At 37.7% G+C, this 24,127-nt stretch overlaps 1 protein-coding gene across 2 annotated transcripts in view; it reads right to left on the bottom strand.

Moving 5' to 3' along the window:
* The window catches only part of LOC125818412 (uncharacterized), a 34,114-nt gene extending 11,638 nt beyond the window's left edge, over positions 1-22,476 (bottom strand). Inside the window, exons 1-10 of one of the 2 annotated variants that reach the window (XM_049497930.1) lie at positions 21,938-22,476; positions 17,447-17,632; positions 16,850-16,924; positions 15,447-15,525; positions 4,154-4,218; positions 3,854-3,943; positions 1,635-1,724; positions 1,391-1,477; positions 1,089-1,172; positions 19-138 (exon numbers count right to left, since the gene is read on the bottom strand). In XM_049497930.1, the coding sequence (XP_049353887.1) occupies positions 19-138; positions 1,089-1,172; positions 1,391-1,477; positions 1,635-1,724; positions 3,854-3,943; positions 4,154-4,218; positions 15,447-15,525; positions 16,850-16,924; positions 17,447-17,632; positions 21,938-22,171 (1,110 nt within the window). In that variant the 5' untranslated portion in view covers positions 22,172-22,476. The remainder of the gene's footprint in view (positions 1-18; positions 139-1,088; positions 1,173-1,390; positions 1,478-1,634; positions 1,725-3,853; positions 3,944-4,153; positions 4,219-15,446; positions 15,526-16,849; positions 16,925-17,446; positions 17,633-21,937) is intronic. The other variant, XM_049497931.1, reaches the window with a different exon arrangement.
* Positions 22,477-24,127: the final 1,651 nt, after the last annotated feature.

Genomic DNA, 24,127 nt, shown 5'->3' with positions numbered 1-24,127 from the left:
AAACTGAATACAACACACCTCTTGTACAGTAGTCTTCAGCGCTGAGTGGGTTTCAGATAGAACCTCCTGCATAAAGAAACTTTGTATCTTCTCAGCAAGGCCAGCAACATCTCCAATTAGTGCATAAGCGTCAACTACCTGAGATCAGTGCAAACACAACAATGAAAAATAGAACCAGAGTCGCAATTTAAAAGAAGAGAGGAAAATGTACTCCTTTCAAACCAAAAGGTATATTACAAGTAAATTTGTTCTAAATCCAATAGCAATTGAAGCAACAAGCTTAAGTAGTAATTTGGTTTGAGAACAAATTATAAATGTCAGGATTATAATACTAGGATTAAACAATAATGGGATTATTTTGTGGATATATAAAGTGCGTACATTCTACCCTCCCAGATCCCACTTGTGGGATTTCACTAGGTATTTTGTCGTTGTTGGTTCATTGGATTAAAAATGGGATATACAGGTTATAATATAAAACATGTGTTTGGTTTGGTACTAGATAAACTTGGAATAACTTTTGTTTCCAATTATTACTTTGGCCTTCTTAATGGACTTTGGGAGAAGAGCTTTGAGAAGGGCATATTTGTCATTTGGTTGTTTTATCCCAAGATTGTTATCCCACATAGAATGTGGTGTAAAAATAATACCACAATGGTGGTATAAAATATTCTTGGATTACTTATACCAGAAACAAAAATTATAACAAAACATAAGATAAAATAATCCCATATCTTATCTTGGGATTCTTATCCTTATCCCTTCACCAAACGACTCCTTAGGTGGTGTATATCCCCCCTAGAAGCAAAGTGAGTGTGTGTGAGAGAGAGCGCGCTTCTACAGAAATATCAAGGCATAAGCCAACTTAAACAGTGATTCAACTTAATCGTTTGTGCATTTACAAGAGTAGAACCAAGGAGAAAAGAAAGGAATGAAGAAGAAGAGAAAAGCATATACAAAATAGATTTTGAATAGAGAAGTAGTCTGTCTCCCCATCCTCTTTCCACTTACCAATCAGTACCCTGGACGGAAAATAAATACAATGATATTTTACCAATTTATAATGTGAAAAAGGCTGATTCACTCACAGTTACATAGTTCTCCTCTTTGAAATCCTGGCACACTCCTAATAGAAGTGAATCCAGCTTTTGAAGAGTTTTCCCTAACCAAACCTGCAAAAGTTTTGCGAATATCAAAGAGCATGATCAAGTTGTTCACATATCCAAAAGGTCCAAAACCACCACAAGCAAAGATGAGAAAAGCAACCACAAAGAAGAGGAAGGGGAAAAATTAGGTGAACAAGTGTAAAAACTAGGAGAAGATATGCAAAAGAGTTTCTCAAAATAAAGAGAAGTTTTTCTTTATTTAGATAAGGGATCCAATTAGTTACCTCAACACCACGGCTCATCTCTTGTGCGGCAGAAAGCTCTGAAAGTGTGTCCAAAAGTTGTAAATATTCTGATAGTACTTGGAATGCCTGCAAGTTCGTTGAGTGAGCATTATGACAAGGTACGTATGCTATAATCCTATAGCAAACATGATAAGCCATAAGAAGGAACTATATCACTAGGGGGAAGAATGCACAAGATGTCATGCTAGATGCTACCCTAAGTAATATCAGAAGTTGAATGAACCTTTGAGAATCTTCCTTCCTCAACAAGAGTTTCAAGTGTTGATTGCATGTTTAGTGCATGGCGCAGCTCAGTCAGGACAGGAAGAACATCCTACAAAGAGAAACAATTCTTAAAAAGATTCAAATACACACCGAAAGGAGGAGGGAATTCTAGACTCTATATGGAAAACTAGTACATCACAAAGAGAGATAAATAAGAACACCTCCATCTGAAAATACGAAAAAAGGAGAGCAACTTTACACATCTACTACATGAAGGTAGTAGGATAACAATGTTCCATTTTTTAATTTACCAAAATACCCTTACAATTTTGTGCCAACACTTTAAATTTAAGGACCATTTTATCTTTCATCAAAATCCCCCCATTGCTTCTCTAGAATTCCCACTCCTCAACAGCCATTCTGAGTTCTGACAAAAAACAAGGATTGTAGGACTAAGTTCATCTCCAACAATGGTTCTTCTCAAATTTCACAGAAATTATATCTGTGCATTTGTACAATATTAACACTGAAGAAGCACACGCATCTTACTTCTTGTTTTTCATTTATATGTTACATTGAACTAAACGTTGTCAAATATTATAAACGAAAAAGTCTAAAGCGAAATTTCGTAGCATGAACTCAAGCACAAGGACTTATTTGCAACTGAATATAACCCCAAAAGAAAACCATTCAATAATTCTCATAGACTATTCATAAAACCTACTATGGACCGTTGCTTCTATTTCGTCTTCTGTTATTTTCTGTTGCCTTTCTCTGTTCTTGAAAATTGAAGGCCCAACTAACTCATCTCTCGACGCGTGGAATTCTTTTAGTTATAGTTCTTCGCTGAGAAAAAGAATATGACCAAATGGGTTACAATCTCCTTCCCATAATCATCAACAGGCCTTGAATCATTCTTTGTATTCCTTTTTTTTTTGGAATATTTAAGTGAATTGGAATTGCCTAGAATTTCAATATGGGTATGCAAAAGAAAAAAAAAGGAGGCGGAAAGGACTAGAAAGCAACCTGATGGAGAGAAAAGAAAGCTAGATTTAGTTTTTTAAGATGGAAGACAAAAGTACCCAGTTCACTAATGTGTTGACTATGTATTATAAGGCGTATTTAAGAGAAACAAAAAATGGGTACAATGCTAAAATGCTACCTTCATGTAGTAGTAGGTTAGCAAGACTCATATATATACACACGCACAGACACACATAAATATTCAAAAAAAAAATCAAGTATGCACCTTATATTAATATATATATTCAGTAAAACAAGAAAGTGTGTACTTTGAAATGTTTCTCGTTTCTAATGCGAACTTAAGGAATTGGAATAAGGGAATAAAAACTTGGAACTGTGAAAAGATATTTACTGCTTTTATTATGTTACCATACAACGAAATAATGAAGTTCTTATCATTAAAATGTTAATGCCTTCCTAGTGTTACCATACAAGGAAATAAAGAGGTCTTTTAAGTAATTAAAAAGGTAAACCAATGAATAAATGGAAATGCTGAAGATTGTAAAAGTTAATTATAACTACAATTTTATCCAACATATAATACACGTATGAAGGGTAAAATTATCAAAACTTCATGTTGGAGCATCATGCTCGTAATAGTATAGATATGTACATTTGTTCTTTATACATATGTACACTTGTATCGTATACACACACACACACACAGGGAGAGAGAGAGAGAGAATGAGTGGGTACTACAATCATCTGGTGCAAGAAAAAGTGTCTTTTCTCCTCGATATGTGTGTGCACGTACAAATTGGCCAGTCAGCAAATTCAACATTAGATTGCAATGCATATCACCACTGTACCAATGTTCTAAATTTGTCCCAATAAAGTAGAGAGGAACTTATGGAAAATTTCATCGAGAGTTCCAGTAAAGTTTGTCCTCCAGGTGGAAACACATAAAATAGCAAGATTTTGCTTTCAAGGATGCAAAAAGTTACCAGATCGTACAATTTATTTGAAACTAACTTTAAAATGTGAAATACTTTTATGAAACATTACCAGGAGAAATGTGAAATTCTAACCATTGACGAGGAATGACATGGAATCTCATTGCTGAGTAAGAAACAAATATATGGGCCTACTTGGACATAATTCTATTACTTCCCACTAAAGGTAATATATATGTTTTTTTCAGGAAAAAAGGGGTGGTGGGGGAAGGGGAAGCAATAGTATCACTGATCTGTGAAGGAGTTAAGTATGGGAAAGTACCAAGAGTGCTTGTTTTCTTTTAGAATTGTTGGAGACAATGAGATCCCTTGAAACCTCATTCCTTGAAGAGGTTAAATACCGGCGACCATTCTGCAAAACTCAAAAAAGAACGAAGTTTGGAAAACTGAGATGAACCTGTTTCTAACCAAACTGTTACAGAAACTATAAGAAGCAACTCGTATTATCTTGATACAAAGAAAAATGTAAAAGGTGATCTATCACTGAAAGAGCTTACAACAACTAGGAATCTTCTTACTAGAACAACAAAGAAGTTCAAATGCAACAACGTCAGCTGCTTACCATGCAAATGACATTCGCAATCTTCAAGTCTCTTTCTAGTTGTCTCACAAGATCCATTCCCTTCACTGCCGATATAACAAAAAAAATCAAAATTAGAAGGAAAAAGTTCCCATGTTAACTAAATGAAAATAACCAAAGTACTACTCACTAGGGACTCGCAAAATGTTTACATCAATTTCATCAATAATGTTATTCTATAAAATTTTCACAAGTTAAGCAATTCAAAGGTAAGTATGGAAGAGGGGAAGGAAGGGGGGGGAGGGAGGGAGGGGTAAGGGTACAACTATTTTTTATGGATAGTAAAAATCATTAGTTGGAATGTGAGGTAATGAATGACCCTAACAAAAGGGCCATCATCAAGGTTGATTTAAAGGAATTGGGTGCTGTTCTTGCATGTTTTCAAGAAACTGGCATGGAAGTGGTGTTTGACAGTATTGTAAAGTATTTGGGGAGGAAGGTGGGTGAAATATGAGTTTGCTCCAGCTAGTAGGGATGGCAATGGGTCGGGGGGTGGGGGGGTGCGGGTTGAGCCTTAACCCACAAAGTTTTCCACCCACCCCACCCAACTCTACATTGTACTTTTATGTGTTTTCAACCCGCCCCGCTCCACATGTTTTTGCTTCACTTCCGAAAAAGGATTAGGGATAATTTTTAGTTATTTCATATTTCCATGTGTGTAGCAGAAGCAGAATACAATACTATTTTACTATTTCAAACAGCAGAACACAATGCTATTCATTTCTCCTAACAGAAATGAATAGTTAGTTTAACTTTTGTTAATTTGAAATAGCAGAATACAATTTTATTCCTAACATTGTAGTTAGTATTTCGCAAGATTTTAGAAGTAAATTTTTTTAACTTTTGTTTTGTTTGACCCCACATAAACCAGCAAACCGCCCCACATCAAATTTTTTTAAAAAATATTTCAACCCACCCCCCGCCCCCACCCCACATATCCTTAAACCCACTCCACCCCGCCCCGCCCCTCCCCACCCCATTGCCATCCCTACCGGCTAGGCGAAATGCAAAGGGTATCCTCTTATCATGGGATGAAGGAAAGTGGGTGCAGAAGGAGGTAAAGAAAGGAGAGTTCTTGTTAGCAGTTAGACTCTGCTGCAAAAATGGAGTAGAGTGGAGATTTGGGGGAGTGTGTGGCCTTGTAAGGAGAGGAGTTCAAAGCCAGGATTTTGGGAGGAGATGATAACTACTATGGGGGAGTGGTATATCCCATGGGTTTTAGGTGGGGATTTTAATACAATTCAATCTCCGGAGGAGAGGGAAGGGTGTAGGGTGATTTCTAGTGCTATGGAGGAGTTCTCTAAGTTCATTTAACAACCACATTCTTGTTTAAGAATATGTGGTTGGTAGAATAGTTATGTGGTGGTGGGGAACCCATCCTTCCAACTTGCAAAACATTTTGATTAGTCGTGCCATCAAAGTCAAATTTCCATGCCCTCCTCTCCTTACAGTCAAGTGGCTTTCAGCTCCTCTTCTGTGACAGCTATTTCCTCATCTGGGAAGCAATCCTTAAACTCATGTTCCTCCTTGATAGGGTGCAAGGTGTTCTGCCATCGCCCTTCCTTTTTGGTTACATACGTGATGTCGAATTCAGACAAAAAAATGAAGATGCTTAAAAGGGATATTAGGGTGTGGGACAGAGATGTTTGGGAGGGTTGAGGTGAAAATAAAATAGATCATTAAGTGAGGGTGGGGGAGTTGGAGAGGGTAGACGAATAGAGGGGGTTGGATGCAAGGGAAAGCGAGGAGGAGAGTATAAAAATGAGCTTGCTTCCTTGGGTGAATCTATTGTTGATATTAGGACATATAGCTATTAGAATAGATGATGCGGCAATCTTTCACTTGGTTAGTGGTAAGGAGGTGAATCTAACACTAGGAACTTTAGATGATATGAGAATCAGATATGCTAGCTTGTGTTTTATGTGTATATTTTCAAATGAAGATGTGAATCACCTCTTATTGCATTGAAAGTGACTACACAATTGTGGTCGATAGAATCAAATTGGTTCAACTTGCAGTGGAAAATGTAGAGATCACTGATCAGAAAAGATGTACTTCATTCATAGTTGTGCCTTCAGAATAAAAAAGAGAAGCTGCAAGGCATCGGATGTTGCGGTCTAGCCATAATGTGAGTGATGTGGAAAGAGAGAAATAGGAGAGCATTTGAGGTAAAGGGAATAACTTTGTACATTTGAAAAATAGTGTTTCATTCTTCAATCTTGGTGCACTAGTGAGTCCTTGTTGTGTAGAAGATGATTAATTCTTAAAATATTTATGTTTTGTTGTATGTCCTCTATTTTTCACAGAAGATTATCCAAATTAAAAATATTAGTTACCTTGTCAAAAGAGTATACGATTAGATTTGATTTGATTGGTTTGATGTAATTGTGCCTAGTATCAGGAATTTACCTAGTCTGGAACATGTGCAAGTGCTAGAAATTCCCAACAAACTGATGGAATAATCAAAGTTGTTCCATCATGTAATGACCCGGTTGGTCATTTTTGAAATTTTTTGCAAAACTACTATTTTACCCCTCCCGATGGTTGCCCCGAGTCATTTCTGAGGTTTGTGAAAATTGGTTTCAAGTTGAGTAAAAAGTTGTGTATTGTGGAAATTTTTGAGTTTGAAAGGCTAAAGTTGTTAAAAAGTGATTTTTAGTGTCTTTTGGAGTTTCAAGTCTCAAAAGGGAATTCCGTCGATTCCATCAGTCTCGAAATGTGGAAATTGGTATAAAAGAGTTGTCTGTTTCAGATTTGGAGTCTTTTCGTGGATTTGAGGTCCTAAGTTGGAAATTGGTGAGATTTTAGTCTTTGGGTTGACTTTGGTCAACATTTGAGGTTCGGATGCTTGGATCAAATTTACAACAGCTTCGTTGGATTCGGGGGATGATTTTAGATCTAATGGAGGTCTTGGTTGAATTTCCATAGGTATCTAGCTTATTTTCGCCTGTTTAGGCATTATGTTTGTTCATTGTGCCTTTCACGGCTTCCGAGTTGAGGAGACCTCGAATTCGTGTTTCGATGGTTCCATGGAGTCCGGACGTCGAGTTTACTCTTATCTGGTTTGTGTGTACAGGGTTCCAAACGAATCCCGAGGGTCCTTTCGGTGAATTTTGTGCCTTGTGATGTTGTTGGTGGTAGTGACTGAAGCCAGACCTCCGCATTTGCAAAAGAGCTCCCATGTTCGCGAAGGGTCGGGATGTCATACCTCCGCGTTCACTGAGACTCTCCTGTGTTTGCGGAGAGTTAATGCAAAGGGTCCATGTTTTGCGGTGGACCCTTGGATGTGTTTATTTCCAAAATTTGGGGTTTCTTCCCCATTTTTCCATTTTTGAGCTTTGGTAACCCTTGTGTGGCGATTTTAAAAAGGGTTTTCAAGGTGAATTAGTTGGTTAAATGTATATAACCCTAAACCTTCATATCCCTAATGATCATTTGTGAATTCTAACATCAAATTTGGGATTTTGATTGGTAAAGTTTGAAAGGTTTTCAAGAACTTCAAGTTTTATAACAATAGTGATTATGACTTGAATACAACTCCGTATTCGAAATGGTTTTCACCAATAGATTCCAAATGCTTTGGGTAACATATTTATGTAACAAGTTTCAGATTCAAGCCTTATTTTTGGAATCGGGTTTTTTAGCCGATTTGACCCATTTATTCAAATTGCTTGATATGGGTGTTTGTTAATTCCGGAATCTCATTGGGAAAACTTGTTTGACTAGATTGTGTTCATTTGGACATCGTTCGAAAGGGAAAAGCTCAAGTCTTGGATTGATTTGTGATTGATTAAGGCAAGTGAACTTCTAAACCTTGTTAAAGCTTGTAGAATCTTGAACTCTCTTTGTTGTATGTGTTGAGGAGTAATGGGAATGAGGTGATGGGTTATTTGCTCAAATTGAATAACCTTAATGATAGAAATGAGGTTAATGAAAAAGGCAATGTGTTGATAATGGTGTATTGTGAATTGTGAATTGTTTTGAGTGTTGATATTGATTCGGTGATTTATGTGATACTTTGATAGTATTGTTGTGGATGTGAATTGCTTGTGATTGTCATCTCTTCATTATTGTGTGAACATGCCTATTTGCATTGGTTCTGGAACACTGTGAGGTGATATACTGTATTGATGTAGAGGTCATAGTCGACGAGTGTTATTGATGCTGAAGTCATTGCCGGCAAGTGTTATTGATGCCAAGGTCATTGCCGACGAGTGTTATTGATGTCGAGGTCATTGCCGATGAGTGTTATTGATGGGTCTTTGTCGGCTAGAACCTAGACTATGGGTGTTCCCCACGAGTCCCGATTGATATTTGTGATAGATAAACCTGATAATTGTGATTGATGACTTTGATACTTGTGATTGATGACCTTGATAATTGTGATTGATAAGCTTCACTATTGTGATTGATGAATTTGACACTTATGATTTGATGAAATGTAATTGTTAAACTGTGAATATGAAACCTTGTGAACTAGGCATTGTAAATTGTTAGGTTAGGTTGAAGTTCTATGCAGATTATAGTGTGGCGGTTCGGTTGGGATGAAAGGAGTTCTCGTACTCTAGCTAGTTTTACCTTGTCTTTAGTGGGTTGTTTGTCGAGTACCATGTTGTTTGGTACTCACTCCTTGCTTTTACACTTGTGTAGGTTCCGAGTCTGGTTCTGCGTGATTACTTCTCTCTATCTTTTCCAAGGCTTATTGAGAAGACATTGAGAGGTAGTTGTTTGTCATCCCGACGAGCCATCTTGTTCTTTATTTATGTTTTTGTTCTATACGAGAAACAAAGACATTGAGACTTGTATTTATCTTTCAAATTATGTATTATTACATTAATGACTCTTTTTTTTGAAATAGGTAACTTTATATTCACACAAAAGAACTCATCAAGAAATTTATGAGGAGGGATTTACAAACCCCCAGGGGGTGCCATCATTCTCAAATCCAAAAACAAATTTTCAAAAATTTACAATTGGCCTATAAACTCCACTACACTATCTACTTCCCCCACTAAATCTTGCTTATACCAAAAAAACAAAAGACTAAGGCATTTCATCTTGATCATCTGGGAGCTGCTTGACCTCCCCTCGAAGCATCTTCCATTTCTTTCTTTCCATAGTGTCCACCAAATGCAAGCAGGTACATTTTTCCACCAATCTTCCTTTGATCCTCTCTTCCCAATTCCTTGCCAGTGTGTTAGTACCTCAAAAGTGGTTCTGGGCATTGTCCAATTAACCCCGAGTCTACAAATGAACATGTTCCACAGATCTGTAGCCATCTTGCAATGCAAAAATAAATGGCCATTTACTTCAGCCTCTTGTTCACACATATAGCACCTCGAGCAGATCTGTATACCTCTTCTTTGTAGCACTTCGTGGGTTAGACAAGCTCTTCTAATTACCAACCAAGTGAAGCAAGCAACTTTTAGAGGGATCTTAATCTTCCATATTAATTTCCAGGGCCAAAATGTTGTCAAAGAGTGGTTGGTGTTTCTTTCCCAGTAACAAGACTTTACTGTAAAAACTCCCCTACTATGCAATTTCCAAACTGGTTTGTCGGACTCTGCATTGATGCCAAGGAACAGGTTCAAAGCCTGAAGTAAGTCTGCTACTCTTTCAACCTCCCAATCATTTAGAGCCCTTCTAAACATAAGGTTCCAGCCTTGAGGACTCCACATCTGCGCTATAGTGTCATTCTGTTGTAGGCTAATAATGTACAAGTCAGGAAAGAGTATCCTCATTTTCACATCGCTTAACCAGATCTCATTCCAGAAACTGATCTTCAGGCCATTCCCCACTCTGAAAGTCACCTGCGCATTGAAGTCAGTCCACATTCTCCTAATAGTTTTCCATACTGAGCACCCAAAAGTGCCATTCACCTCTTCAGTTATCCAATTACTCTGTAGGCCATATTTCTCAGCTATGAACCTCCTCCATAATGCTGTATCCTCGCAACAGAATCTCCACAACCATTTTTGCAGCAAACTAGTGTTCTGAATACTTAAGTTCTTAATGCCCAGACCTCCTTGTGCTTTGCTCATTATCACCTCTTCCCATTTAACCAGGTTGTATCCTTGTTTCTCTTTGTTCCCTTGCCAAAGGAACACCCTTCTCAACTTGTTGAGTTTCTTTCCAATACTTTTTGGTAATGGAAAAAGACTTAGCATATATGTTGGGAGGGCATCCAGAACTGATTTTATGAGAGTCACTCTACCTCTCAAAGATAAATATTGACTCTTCCACCTTGTCAACTTCCTTTCACTTCTCTCCAAGACTTCACTCCATACTTCCAATTCTTTGTTCTTGGCTCCCAAGGGCATCCCCAAGTATTTGGTGGGAAGAAAGGCCACTTGGCAGCCCAGGTTGTTGGCTAGGCCTCGCATATTATTGACTTGATTAACAGGGAACAGGCAACTCTTCTGCCAGTTCACATGTAGACCTGAAGTGGCTTCAAATATGGTTAGTATTGCCCTCAGATGCCTAATTTGTGACACTTCTGCACCACAGAACACAAGAGAGTCGTCTGCATACAGTAGATGTGTGATCTCCGTGTTATTAGCTCTGTTAGTATATGCACCAAAGCCTCTTATCCACCCCAATTCATTAGCCTTTCTAACCATGTGGTTGAGTCCCTCCATTGCTAGAAGGAATAAGAAAGGGGACATGGGATCTCCTTGTCTCAGTCCCCTTTGTGATTGAAAGAAACCTTCTGGACTCCCATTTATAATGATTGAAAACTTCACTGTTGACACACAAAACTTAATCCAATTCACCCATTTCCTCCCAAACCCCATGTCACTCAGAACTTTAAATAGGTAGTTCCAGTTCACATGGTCATATGCCTTCTCTATGTCCAGTTTGCATAGAATACCTGGCACCTTTTGCTTCACCCTGGAATCCACCAACTCATTAGCCAATAAAGAAGCATCCGTTATCTGTCTATCCTTCAAGAAGGCCATTTGATGCTTGTTAATCAGTCTCCCCATAACTGTTTTCATTCTTTCAGTGATCAACTTAGCGATGATTTTGTACAGTCCACCAATCAGACTTATTGGCCTAAAATCCTTGAGTTCCTCTACTCCATACTTCTTAGGGATTAATGCCACAAAAGTGGCATTCAAGGATCTTTCAAACACTTCATTCTGATGGAAGTTATGAATTGTTTGCATCACATCATCCTTTATGATCTCCCAGCACTCCTTGAAGAAACACATAGTGAAACCATCTGGGCCAGGGGCTTTATCCCCATCACACAATTTGAGAATGTGTACCACTTCCTCTTCTGAGAACGGTCTCTGCATCCACTCTTGCTCCTCTTGACTTATTCTGGGGCAGTTCATCATCGCAAAAGGTGGCCTCCAGCTTTCTGATTCAGTGTATAACACCTTATAGAAATCTATTATATGTCATTTGATTTCTTTCGGGTCTTTACTCTCCTCCCCGCTAATAACCAGTCTATCAATGGTGTTGTATCTCCTATGTGCTGTTGCCACTCTTTGAAAGAACTTGGTATTGTTATCTCCTTGCTTTAGCCATAATACTCTGGATTTCTGTCTCCACCTGGACTCTTCATTCTTTGCTAACTCTTCTAGCTCAACTAGGATCGTTGCTCTAATAATCATCTCATCCTCTGTCAGCATTCTGTCATTCTGAATCAGATCTATCTCAGCTAGCTCATTTAGTAGCCTGTTTTTCTTGTTGATGAGTTCCCCAAATGTTACACCGCTCCATTCTTTGAGTTTCTGCTTTAGCATCTTTAATTTCATGCTAAGTTTGAAGTTTGGGCATCCTTCCACAACAAAACCATTCCACCAGTCCTGAATTAACTCTTTGAAACCCTCTACATTAGTCCACCAGTTTTCAAATTTGAAGTAAGGCTTCCTTTGTTCCCAGTCACCACATTGTAGCATAATGGGGCTATGGTCAGATATAACTCTAGGCATAATTTGTTGTCTAATGTTTCTGAATTGTTCATCCCACTCAGTTGAGTAGAGAAACCTATCCAGCCTAGCAACACTGTGCTGGTTAGGCCCTCTGAACCATGTGAAATTCCCACCCCTTAGACAAGGGCCATGTAACTCCATATCCTCTATCCACCTCGAGAAATCAGTCATTACATTGGTTATTCTCCTGCATCCTCTCCTTTCGGCCATTGTTCTAACAGTGTTGAAGTCCCCAAAGTGACCCACGGACCTCCACATAGCTCCCTAACTGCAGCAATTTCTTCCCAGCATTCTAATTTTTCAGTTCTAGTGTGTGGAGCATACACACCAGTGAGAAACCAGCAGAACCCGTCTTGGACAGCTTCGAATTTGTATGTAATTGAGAATTTTCCTTCCTCTACACTACTGCCCACCCAAATTCTTGAGTCCCACATAATCAGGACCCCCCCGCTGCTGCCATCGGCTTCGATATACCCACACCTCATCCATCTACTAGCCCACAATTGTTTGGCAATCCTGTCTACATCCTTGCTGATTTTTGTCTCCTGAAAGCAGTAAACATCAGCTCTCCATTTAAGTAGAGAGCTCTTAACCAGATTCCTTATTGAAATCTTGTTAATCCCCCTAACATTCCATGATAATATATTTACTTTCATTTGAGAAATAGTGGCTGGACTCTCCCTCTGTTTCTTACACCTTCGACTTCCTGATTCAAATCTGACTGCAACTTCTTCAGCTCATTCTTGCCAATTCCTCTCTGTCGAGAGGTTGTTGCTTCACTATTTTCCCCTTTCTTCTCCATCCCCCTCTTTCTTTCATCGAGCTTCATTAGTAATGCATGTGTTTCTCCCCTAAAACCTTCAAACGCCACTCCGTAAGTTCTGCTAAGTTCCAGAATATGTGAACTTATCCAATTGGATGCTTCGACCTCTGCGTCTGTCTGGACTCCAGGACTTTGTATGGATAGCGGCTCAGCATCGTGGATTTGCTGGATTTCGACCTCTCCATTATTTTTTCTAGGAGTGTTCGAAGCTACTGGTTCAACATCATGGATTTGCTGGATTTGCATGTTTTGTTCTTCACAGCTAGCATCTATCTCCCTCGAACAGTCCCCTTTCTCCTGCAATTGCATAACCCCGCTTTCGTCAATCATATTCTGCGAAGCTGTCTCTTGGTGAATATCTGATTTTTCCCCTTGTATCTCCATTGGAGTGAGTCCTTTCTCCGTAGAATTTTCAACTTGTGGAAGCTTCGATGAGGACTCCCAGTGGCTTAAAGCTTCTAGGAATTGAGATGCCAATATTTTAATTTCATTCAAGCCCTCATTAAAAGGCATGTGCCTGTCATGTGCCACTTCTTTATTTTTTCCTGAACTGTTTGGGCTAAATTGGCCCAGTTGGCCCAAAGTTGCAATTAAGCTTTTGCTGCCAGAAACCCTAAAGCCCAAGTCTGCATTTAAACTTTTATTGCTAGAAACCCTCAAGCCCAAGTCAACATTTGGGGTTCTAAAATTCTCCCCACGTGTCTCTGCCATTGCACGTGGCTGGACAGCTTTATCTGCTGCTCCTCTTAACACTACAGAGTCCTCTACAAAAACCTTTGGTCCATCGATGGGAGACCGCTGGGTAAAACCCTTCTCACTGTTGTTTTCTCCGACGGTCACCCTCGCCGGTGCTTCCGTCCACACCTGCATCGTGTAGAGAAAAGCACCATCATCTATTGTCACTTCCTTTGGCACGTCAGACCCGTTTCCTTTGATTTTGATTCTCGCCCATTTAAGATGATTTCGCAGTTGGGTTTCTTCTTCTGTTTCTATCCACCCCCCACAAAAGTCCCCAATAGCTTTGAAGGTGTGGTGCTCCCAGAAGTGTAACGGCAGACCCACCACCCTGATCCAAATTGCGTTGGTTCTATCTCCCCCTGCTGACGCACACACTGTTGGACTCCACCACTGCATTTTCACCGGCAAGTTTCTCCATACCCAATCCCCTTTGACTACTTGTTCCGCTGTTACCTTGGATGCAAATTCGAAAAGGAAAAAACCTTCCCCCATATCATAAATGTTCAGGCCATGGACTTTTTTCCATAAACTACTTGCCCATCCTCTCACCTCTGTCAAGGTAGGTGCCTCGCCTTAACTAGTCATAAATTCGCCCACCAAACTCTTCTTCAGTACCTCGCTTTGGATGTTTGCATCTCTATTAATGCAGATTCTGCCCCCCCTCTTTATTATCTTTTCTGGCATGTCCTTCCTCCCCTTATTAGTCCATTTGCTGCTCTTTAGCATATCCACATAGGGAATATTGCTATCAACCAGTCTATGTGTCTCTAGATTCCCCACACGCTTGTAACTATGGATGAATCTTCCAATCTTCTCTGCAATACCTGACCATCCTGAGTTAAAAGATAATTCAGGGACTATAATGACTGCCCTTCTTTTACCTCTAACATTTATCAGGCTGATGTATCTTCCGTATTTGTTAAAATTCCTTGCGCAGTAGATCTCTGTGAAATCATCTTTTTTCTTCCACCTTCTGACTGTGTTCCCCTTAGCCTTGGATGCTTCTCGCATAATCGAAGATATCCATTCCATGGCCTTGCCAGTGAAAGATATCCTCGTTATTGACTTTCTACTCCTTTCTGTCCAGTCATACCATTCCCCTGCTGTGCCTGATGTTCTTGTGATGTCATATGATTTGAACCCTACTGCAAAATAGCTCGTGTCGTCCATAATGGAAAAGAAACGAGCCCAGTGGCAAGAAAGAAAAGAGATGAAAGGAAGAAAAAGAGGAGGAAAAGAAAAAGATGCCCGGTGATCGGAAGGATCACCGGAGGAAGATAGTGAAAACTAGGCTATATCATTCCTCGGGAGTTGTGCCTGGGAGCTTTTTTAATCATGCTATTGTCATTACATTAATGACTTGTACACGTGACAACCAAGTTTTGGGGTATTTGAGAATGACTAAGTTTTCCGCGCTTATGTTATTTTTAGTTTATTTCCGCATTTCTTTCGTATCATTGGGTTTTAGGCTAACTTGTCTTGGTGGGATTAGACGAGTATCATCATGTCATTTTTTTTTGTTGTGACACATCATTTCTTACCCTTTTTCCTATCTTTTACACATCTAAACAAGATACCAAGTAATAGAACTACTATTGCACAAAGAAATTAAAAATATTAAAGAAACAAAATAGACTGAAATAACATCAAGAATCAATACTCAGAAAGCATTAACCAAACAAATGTGGATGAGACAGAGACCACAGTAACCTTCAAGCACTTTTAATGGTTCCACTAGATTAAGGGGGAAAACACCAAGAACAACTCTTACCCATTACTTCATGATGCTCCATAACATGGCGAGACAAGCGTTCAGAAATTCTGTCCAGCTGTGATAATCTAAGAGTGGCCTATAGTTTAATACATAGCAGAATCATTTTTTTAGTAATGGAGAATTCATTTATACAGTTGATACATATCTTATAAAAGCATACTGGTAAAAAGTTCCAACGCTCTTTTATCCATGACAAAGCCAATTATATAAGGTGATTTCTACACTTTTTTGTCCTATGAGTTGCCTTTCTTATGGAAGGAGAATTATTAACAAAATAGGAAAGCAGCTGACAAAAAAAACATATACTCAATTCCATCAAATAAAGGCAAAATCCAAGAAAACCAGCTCCATCATGTCATTGCAGATTACCAACTCATAAGCCATCAAACAATCCCAACTACTTTTTACAATGAATAAATGTGAAGAAAAAAGGGATAGAAAGAGTGGAGTATCCAACTGCTTTACTCTTACCAAATGTACAAAAGCACAAAATATTAGCACAATTCCAAACTTACCCTCTTATTGAACTGAGCCCAACCGAGCTTACTATGTACCGAGCCAAGTGCAGCTCAACCCGAGCTCGATCGAACTTTCCATATTAAACTAGGTACAGAATATATATAATAAAGAAAGAAAAGACTTCTCGAACTAAAGGTCTTAAATATGTCCTGACAGGAGATCTCTGTGCTAATAGAGCATGTCCTTAACACAAGACAATCTTAAGAGAAGGGGTTTTCAGTTGGTCAACAGATGCAATATGTGTACGGGAAGTCTAGAGAGTGTCAGTTATCTATTTCTACATTGTTCAGTGGCTACTGACCTAAGGAGTACATTCTTTGTATTTTTGGTTTGAAGTGGGTCTTGCCACAACACTTGAGAGAGGCATACATAAGTTGGAGCCTGTGAAGAGTTGATAAGGCCATCAAGAATATCTGGAGGATAGTTTCTGCTGTGATTTTTGCTGTTTGAGAAATGAGAAACTGAAGATGTTTGGTGGCATCTCAACTCCAAATCACTCTCAAAGGTAAACGTTATCGTTTTTGTTGGATCAAAAGTTAACACTATATTTAGTACTGAGCAATTTTGGACTTTGTTAGCTCCCTAGTGAAAGGTTGACAAATTGTAAAGGGGCTTTCAAATCTTCCTTTTGCACTTTCAAATCTCTCTACCTCCCAAGGTAGTAATGCCTGCGTATACTCTATCAATCTACCCTACCCAAATCCACTTGCGGGATTACACTGGGTATGTTGTTGTATCATAAAATAAAGATTTGTATTGTTAATTGACATACAGTTGAAACATATCAAACAACAATCAAACTTGTACAATATGTCAATAACAAGCATTCAAATGGAGGATTCTCTCCCTCCTCCACCCAAGAGAAAGAATTGAAGTAATACCTGATCTTCCAAGTAAGCTAATTCACTCTCTTCAGATGGCATATGCTCCAGAATATGTCCGACAGGATCAAATTCCTATACATATCTCAGGAACTATCACAAAAATTGTAGTGATATGGATTGCAACTGCTTAAGTACAGGGACAACTAAGGGGAAGAAAGGAGATAAAATGAAGTAATTAGATGAATAAAAAATAAATCTGCAACAAGCTGGCAATGGGGGAAAATCATCATCTGTACAACCTCAACTCTGTCCAGCATTATAGCTCCCACTTGCATGTGCCCCCATCCCACTGTGTGTGTGTGTGAGAGCGCGCGTGCGTGTGTGGATGTGTGTGAAATGTTTGTAGAAATTTCAAACATTTGGAACCCATAATTTTGAAATTGTAATATGTTCAGGGGTAAAAACCTAAATGCTGGACCCATCAAATTAAAATCCAGCATCAACCTTTACAAGGCTAAAGCAATGTCAATTTTTTACCTAGATCTTTCTTTCTTCTGTTTTTTCTGGGATTGCTTTTTTGCAGTGATCCACTAGAGAATGTACATGACAGAAACACATATGGCTACAATATTTATTAAGATGCAGAAGGTGAACCTCTTCATAGAATTCTTCCTCCAGCTCCTCGACAACTTGACCAGGAGGTTTGCTCCCATATATTGAGCTCAGTTCTTCCGAGCTTGATGAAAGAGTGTATCTCTGATGAGGAGGTAGTCCAGCTAGAACACGTGCAAGTGCAGCAGCAGCTGCAGCTCGTTCAGGAACCTGCAGGCAAACTTTCATCTTGTGAAAAGGAAAAAAAAACGAAGATTGTTCGTGGCATAGTCATCAGAAGAACAGTAGAAAAAACGAGACTACGAGAGTGCAAAAAAATGTTAACCTTATCATGATTTCTATCCGTCCCTTAGAAAGAAAGACTGAATTATGGCACTTCTATTTCCAGTCATATCTACCAACTAAAGGTGCACAGAGGGAGCATGCATGCAACATGTTTATTGTTCTTTTAACGCTTACACCCCAAAAGTTGACAGATAAAGAAATCTTAAGTCATAAGATACAGTGTACACATAAGAGAGAAGTAGATACCTTCAAGAAAAGTACATAACATGCCATCCAATTTCTACAATCATTATTCTTAGGTATACCAACCTTTTTAATGATGATTAACCAAATTCCATTGAAGGTGGAGAAGAGAAAAAATAGTCTTAGAAATAATATTATTATTTTTTTGAGAATGGTAAAGTTATGTTCATCAGCAATGAGGGTATGCTGGCAACCAAACAAAAAATAAAAAGGCAAGTAATCACAATTACAAAGAGCCTAGGAAATCTACTAATTGATCTACTTTATCTATACCCTCTTCTTTACACCCAAAATATAGAGTATTAATGCAGTTTTCTTTTACTTTCTGCATTGGGTTAGTAATATTCTCAAAACATCTATTGTTTCTTTCCCTCCAAATTGACGACCATATGCAAGAAGGAACTAGATTCCACCATTTTTCATGTGTTTCACTCCCCCCTCGTCTCATCCAGCAGCTTAGTAGATCTGCTGAAATAATTTATTGTGGGATGGCAATGCTGAAACTAGAAAAATGTATCTGGTAAAGTGGCAAAAAGTCACAAGATGCTAGCCCCCAAGGCCTAGCTCGAGTGGTAAAAGGTGGAGGATTTGTGGCTTAGGTCACAGGTTCAAGTCCCACACCATGCAAAGCGAAGCCTGGTATTTAAGTGGAGAAGGGTAGAGGGGCGGGCCCATTATCCACCGAGTTTAGAAGGCTGTGATTGGTTCAAAGGGCGGGTCATAACAGACGGATTTCTCGGTTATCAAAAAAAAAGTCGCAAGATGCTAAATAGGTGGTGTCCTTGAGGTGAGGAATATTCAAAGCAGAACGGATGCATGCAATATAATGTTGCGGAGGCTTAATGAATGAAAACTGTTTTGTAGAAATCTGTTATTATCGCTAAGAGCATGTTTGGATCGACTTTTGGCTTATTTTTATTATTTTGACTTAAAAGCACTTTCTTTTTTATCCAAACACTTCAAAAATTATTTTGGCTAAAGAGCACTTAAAATAAGTCAATCTAAACAAGCTCTAAGTATGGTAAAAGACAGTTTTGGAGATCCTAAACCTGATAATTTCCCTTATGGAGCTGCTATCCAGGAGCAGATTGTTAATTCGTGGGGAGGGAGAATTCAAGAATACAATTAAACTGACAGGTGGGGAATGGGAAAAGGGGAAAAAGGTCAGATTAAGGAAAGACTTTTGGAGTAAAGCTGGACTGCTTAAAGACCTCTTTCCAACCCTGAATAGCATTGCTGTGAATAAAAACCGATTGTTGGCTGATTACTTGTCTAATGTTGGACGTAATATTCAGTTCAGACTGGGAAATCGCTGAAGCTGGTCTATTTCTGCAAAATTCAGCCGTGATACTAAATGATTGCAAAGAAGACTCTCAATAGTGGTTCTTTTTCTTTTTTATAAGTAAAAGTATTAAAGACTCTCAATGGTGGTTAATGAATTGAGAAGGAAAGCTTACTGTTAAATCCTGTTATGACTTGCGGCAGAGAGAATCAGATGAGTGTGTTGATTATTGGCCTTGGAATATGCTATGGAGAACTAATGCCCCACCCAAAGTTGCTTGCTTTGGATGGGTTGCCTCACATAGTGCATGCTATCTACAAAGAAGAGGCTTTATATTATGCAACATGTGCTTTTTATGTGAATGTGCTGCAGAAACTGTGAGTATTTATGGCTGCAGTGAAATTTACTTGGCAGCTTTGGTCCTTATCTTTTAATGTTTTTGGGGTCCATTGGCCGGTGCAACAAAGCTTCAAATATTTGATTAGTGGTTGCCAGGCACAGATGATTAACAGAAAACTGAAGAAGATCTAAAGTACATCCCTTTGCACATCATTTGGGTAGTGTGGGTGGAAAGGAATAAAGGATGTTTTCACGGTAAAAAAAAGGAATTGTCATCTTTTGTGTAGTTCAGATGCATTCAAATTTTATTTTATTGGCAAAACGGTTTTTTGTCACAAACATGACTGAGTTTATGGACTTGTATGTTTTACTTTGTACTTCTGTAAATTTTCTATTTACTCAAGTACTTGTTGGTACTTCATTATAAATAAAATGACCTTACCATGGAAGATGATATGGAAGCCTAAGGTGCCTTACAAAGTGAATTGTTTTAATTGGCTCCGAGAAAAAGAAGTTGTTCTAACACATGAGAACCTGAACAAGAGAGGTTATTAGTTGGCCTCTAGGTGATATTTGTGTGGGGAACAAGCTGAGACAGTCAACCATCTTTTCAAACATTGTAAATGGACAGAACAGCTATAGAATGTTCACTAGCCTAAAAAGGATCAGGTGGGTGAAACCAGGATGTTTTAGAGGAGTACTTAGTAGCTGGAACAGGGATGGAAATGTTACAAAGAAGGGGGAGAGACGGAAGATTGTGTCCCAGCATGCATTTGGTGGTCAATTTGGAAAGAGTGAAACAATAGGAGCTTTGAAAATGTACAAAATAGTCTTCAGGGTTTCAAAATGAAGTGTCTAGCTCTATTCTACTTTTGGTGTAAACATAGTTTATTAGCTCAAACAGAAGACATCTTAGATGTTCTAGATTGTTTTTAGGCAACACATATAGTTTTGAGCTTTTGATAGATAGTAATACTTTTGAAGGGGAACTATACTTTAGGTTGTAGCATACCTGTGGATATATAGAGTAAGGTTACCAGTTTAAAAAAAAAATCACCTTGCCATGATCCAAGAAAGGAAGTATACCACATGTGAGAAGCACAGCATTGCACTCCTAGCATTCATGTGTGTATACCATAAGAGAAAGGAATGTGGAGAGGTTTCAAAGGGGAGGAACATTACTTTGTACAACTTAAGGCTTGTCTTAATTTTAGCTTAACTTTAGGAGCACCCACAAAATTCCTATAAGCATATTATTGATATCTTCTTTTGAGAACCAAAATTTTGTCTAGGCTCTCTACTTATTTATACCTCTTTGTACGGCGGGGGGTCCTTCTAGCATCAAATAAGCATTACTTTCATGAAAAAAGGGAGGATATCATGAATGAGACCACTACCAAGTAAAGTCTTTTGGCACTGTTATGGTGCAACTTTAATATATATACATATATATATATATATATAAAATAAAAAAAAATAAAAAAAGTAGCTAGTCTCAGGGAGCTCTATAAACTTTTTAACAACCAGAAAAAACCTTCTGGGTAAAAACACCATTTTTATCGCAAGCAAGAGCTTGGAGATGCTCAAACACTTCCATAACTACCTTATCTCAACCAAATCGCTTAAAGTTTTAATCAAGTTGTAGTCTCCAATTTTCAACACAAAAGTTAACTCCATTCTGGTATCATTACCGTAATTTCTAACACAACCACCTCAAGGACAAGTTTTAGTCTATATTTTTTACACTCAATCATCTTATGCGTCGTACAAAATTAAACTAATTCTAATCAAATTGTACATTTCATTGTTCCAAACAATTCAGATAACTCAAAATTACCTAACACCTATAACACTACCCACTGAGAAATAAAGATCACCATAGACAACCAGGAGCTGATAGCAATTGTTCGATCACATGTTTGCCCAAACCCACATACTAATATGGAATTCACTGTCAAAAATGAGTGCCTAATGACTTAAAATCCTGAATATGCCTCCAATACAAAATTAACAAAAATATTGTAAGCAGTGGCGGATGCAAGATAGAGATATCAGGTTCATCTAAAGTCTAAACCCAGTACTTCTAGCGTGGAGCATAAATTGATGAACAAAAACCTACTAAAATTGCAACAAATAGTAAGGCAGGACCTATAATTTTGTAGATGCAATGGGTGGTTCCTCTAATTATAATCAAAATTTTACATTTCAATGTTCTAGACAATTCAGATAACTAAAATTAGCCAACACCTCAATAAAATATCCACCGAGACATAAAGATCAACATTTAGACAACCTAGAGCTGATAGCAATTATTCGATGTATTCACTGACATAATTAGGACTTGAAATCCTGAATCCGCCTGAAAGAGGGCAATCGGAATTTACCTCGGGACGATCAGAAGAAGAAGGGAGAAGACCAAGAGATCTAGCAGAACGAACGGAACTCAAAATCTTCTCTCCAACTTTAGACAAGTCCATACCGTCGTCGCCTCCTTGAGAGAAGAGCAAAGAACCCAAAAACAAAAACCTAGATAATTCAAACCCACCTTCGCTCAATTGACCGCCATTGAATAGAACAAGTGGAATCAAAGGAAAAGGCGGAGAAGAATTTGACTGCATTTCAATCCGCAATTTCCAAATCAACCCTTTTCGATCTCATACTTCTGAGATCCGGATCAAAGAAGAGAAAAACTCTACTGTTGTGTTTTTTACAATGGCTGGCTTCAACACTCACAATATGATTGAGAAATTGTTGGATATTTTACTGATGTGAGTGAAGAAAAGTCTGCAAATTTGAGTTGTTGAGTAGAAAAATGGTGGTGGGGTTAGACTTTTTTTGGTTGATAATTTTGGTAGTGACATGTGAGAAGAAAGAAAAAGGTAGGAAGGAAGATGGCTCGGGGCTCAAATTGGTCGTTTTGGTGGGACTTGGTAATTACATGTTGATTTACACCTTGGACGGTTGATAAGTAGGATTGTTTATTTTTGATTGTTATTTAAATTATTATATTATACTAGTATAATCATTTAATATCATTAAATTTATAAAATAATACTTTAAATTTATGAGTCATTAAAATTAAAACACTATATTATCTTACATACAAGATTACATATAACAAACATTAATAATGTAAAGGAAGATGATAATTATAATATCGTATCATTTATCCTTCAATCAATCATCTTTAATTTGATTTTATAATTTATCTTTTTACCCAAGAAGTGTTATTACTTGATATTTTTGGGGATTCAAATGAACATCAACCATACCGTAGATGTTAAATTTTCTAATAAATAAAAAATCGTTAGGAATAAATAAATTTTAAAATGATGAAAAAAATGAATAAATATTCTAATTCGAACGTGTAGAAAGTCCAGCTCTACCTTTTGCTTTACATATATCATTTTAAAGTTCTCCATTTAAATGTATCATAAGTAATTATTAAAATGAAAAATTAAAGGGAGAATGTATCATATTGGACAACAATTCAACTTATTATATATACTTGAAAGGGAAAAAGATTACACAAATTATTCAGTTTGTTTGGGTGTTTTTTTAAAAATCAACATATCAGAGTGATGAAGTTCAATTTGAAACTATACCTCTATTCCAATCACAGTATCGAGAAACACATCTATTACTTCAAGAAAGTTTTTACAACTTGCAATAAACTTGAAAATTTGTTCATACTTCATATTGAATATGAGCAATTAATTTATTGTGTAGTTATTTATGTCTTTAGGATTAAAAAAAGCTCCAGTCTAGTCATATTCCTCTATAGGTCATCCGGCACATCCTTGAACCCATGTCAAAAGTTTATTAATTATTGTCTTTTTTTCCTGGTTCACTTCGCACATCAAGGTGCGATAAAGTTTTAAGGTCTTTCTGTCCTTACAATGGCATACCAAATTTGAATTTTGTCTTCAAGAGATAATAGTATAGATCTTTAAGGAATTTTTTTACCGTACCTTCAACAATTTCAGTAGAGAAAACCTACGCGAATACTTAATTAACGTGTGTTGTTTAATTTGTACTAACAAATACTGAAACAATAATTTGCAGAAACATAAACAACAAAGTTTAAATTCAAAAACAACAATTAATAATATAAGCATAAATTAATGACTGTAAAAAAACATACCAGGATTTGTAACAATAGAATGAAACAAAAAGGAAAAAATTGTACAGGAATATTTAATTGTATAGAAGAAGAATAAGAAGTTCAGATTTTTGTTGTTTTAAAATGAGAGGAAATCCCTCTATTTATTGCTAGACAACAAAGGATAATGTGAACAAATGTTTATATACAACTCTTTGGAAAAGTTACAACCTTTCGGAAATGTCATAACCTTTCATAAAAGACACAACTTTTCATAAAAGTCGCAACTCTTCATAGAAGTTGCAACTTTTCATAAAAGTCGCAACTTTTCATTAAAGTCGCAACTTTTCATGAAAGGGGAAGGTTAGTTTTGTAAATATAGAAATAAAAAAAAAATCTTGGTTTGTGGTGGCACCACGTAGGCGGGCCTAGGGTTCTCTTTTATATATATATGATTTTACTAGGTAAATTA

Source organism: Solanum verrucosum, unplaced genomic scaffold (genome assembly GCF_900185275.1).
Source record: "Solanum verrucosum unplaced genomic scaffold, falcon-dt-bn FXZP01000253.1, whole genome shotgun sequence".
NCBI lineage: Eukaryota > Viridiplantae > Streptophyta > Magnoliopsida > Solanales > Solanaceae > Solanum > Solanum verrucosum.
Note: the sequence above shows the minus strand (reverse complement) of the source record. Positions and strands in the feature narration are given on the sequence as shown.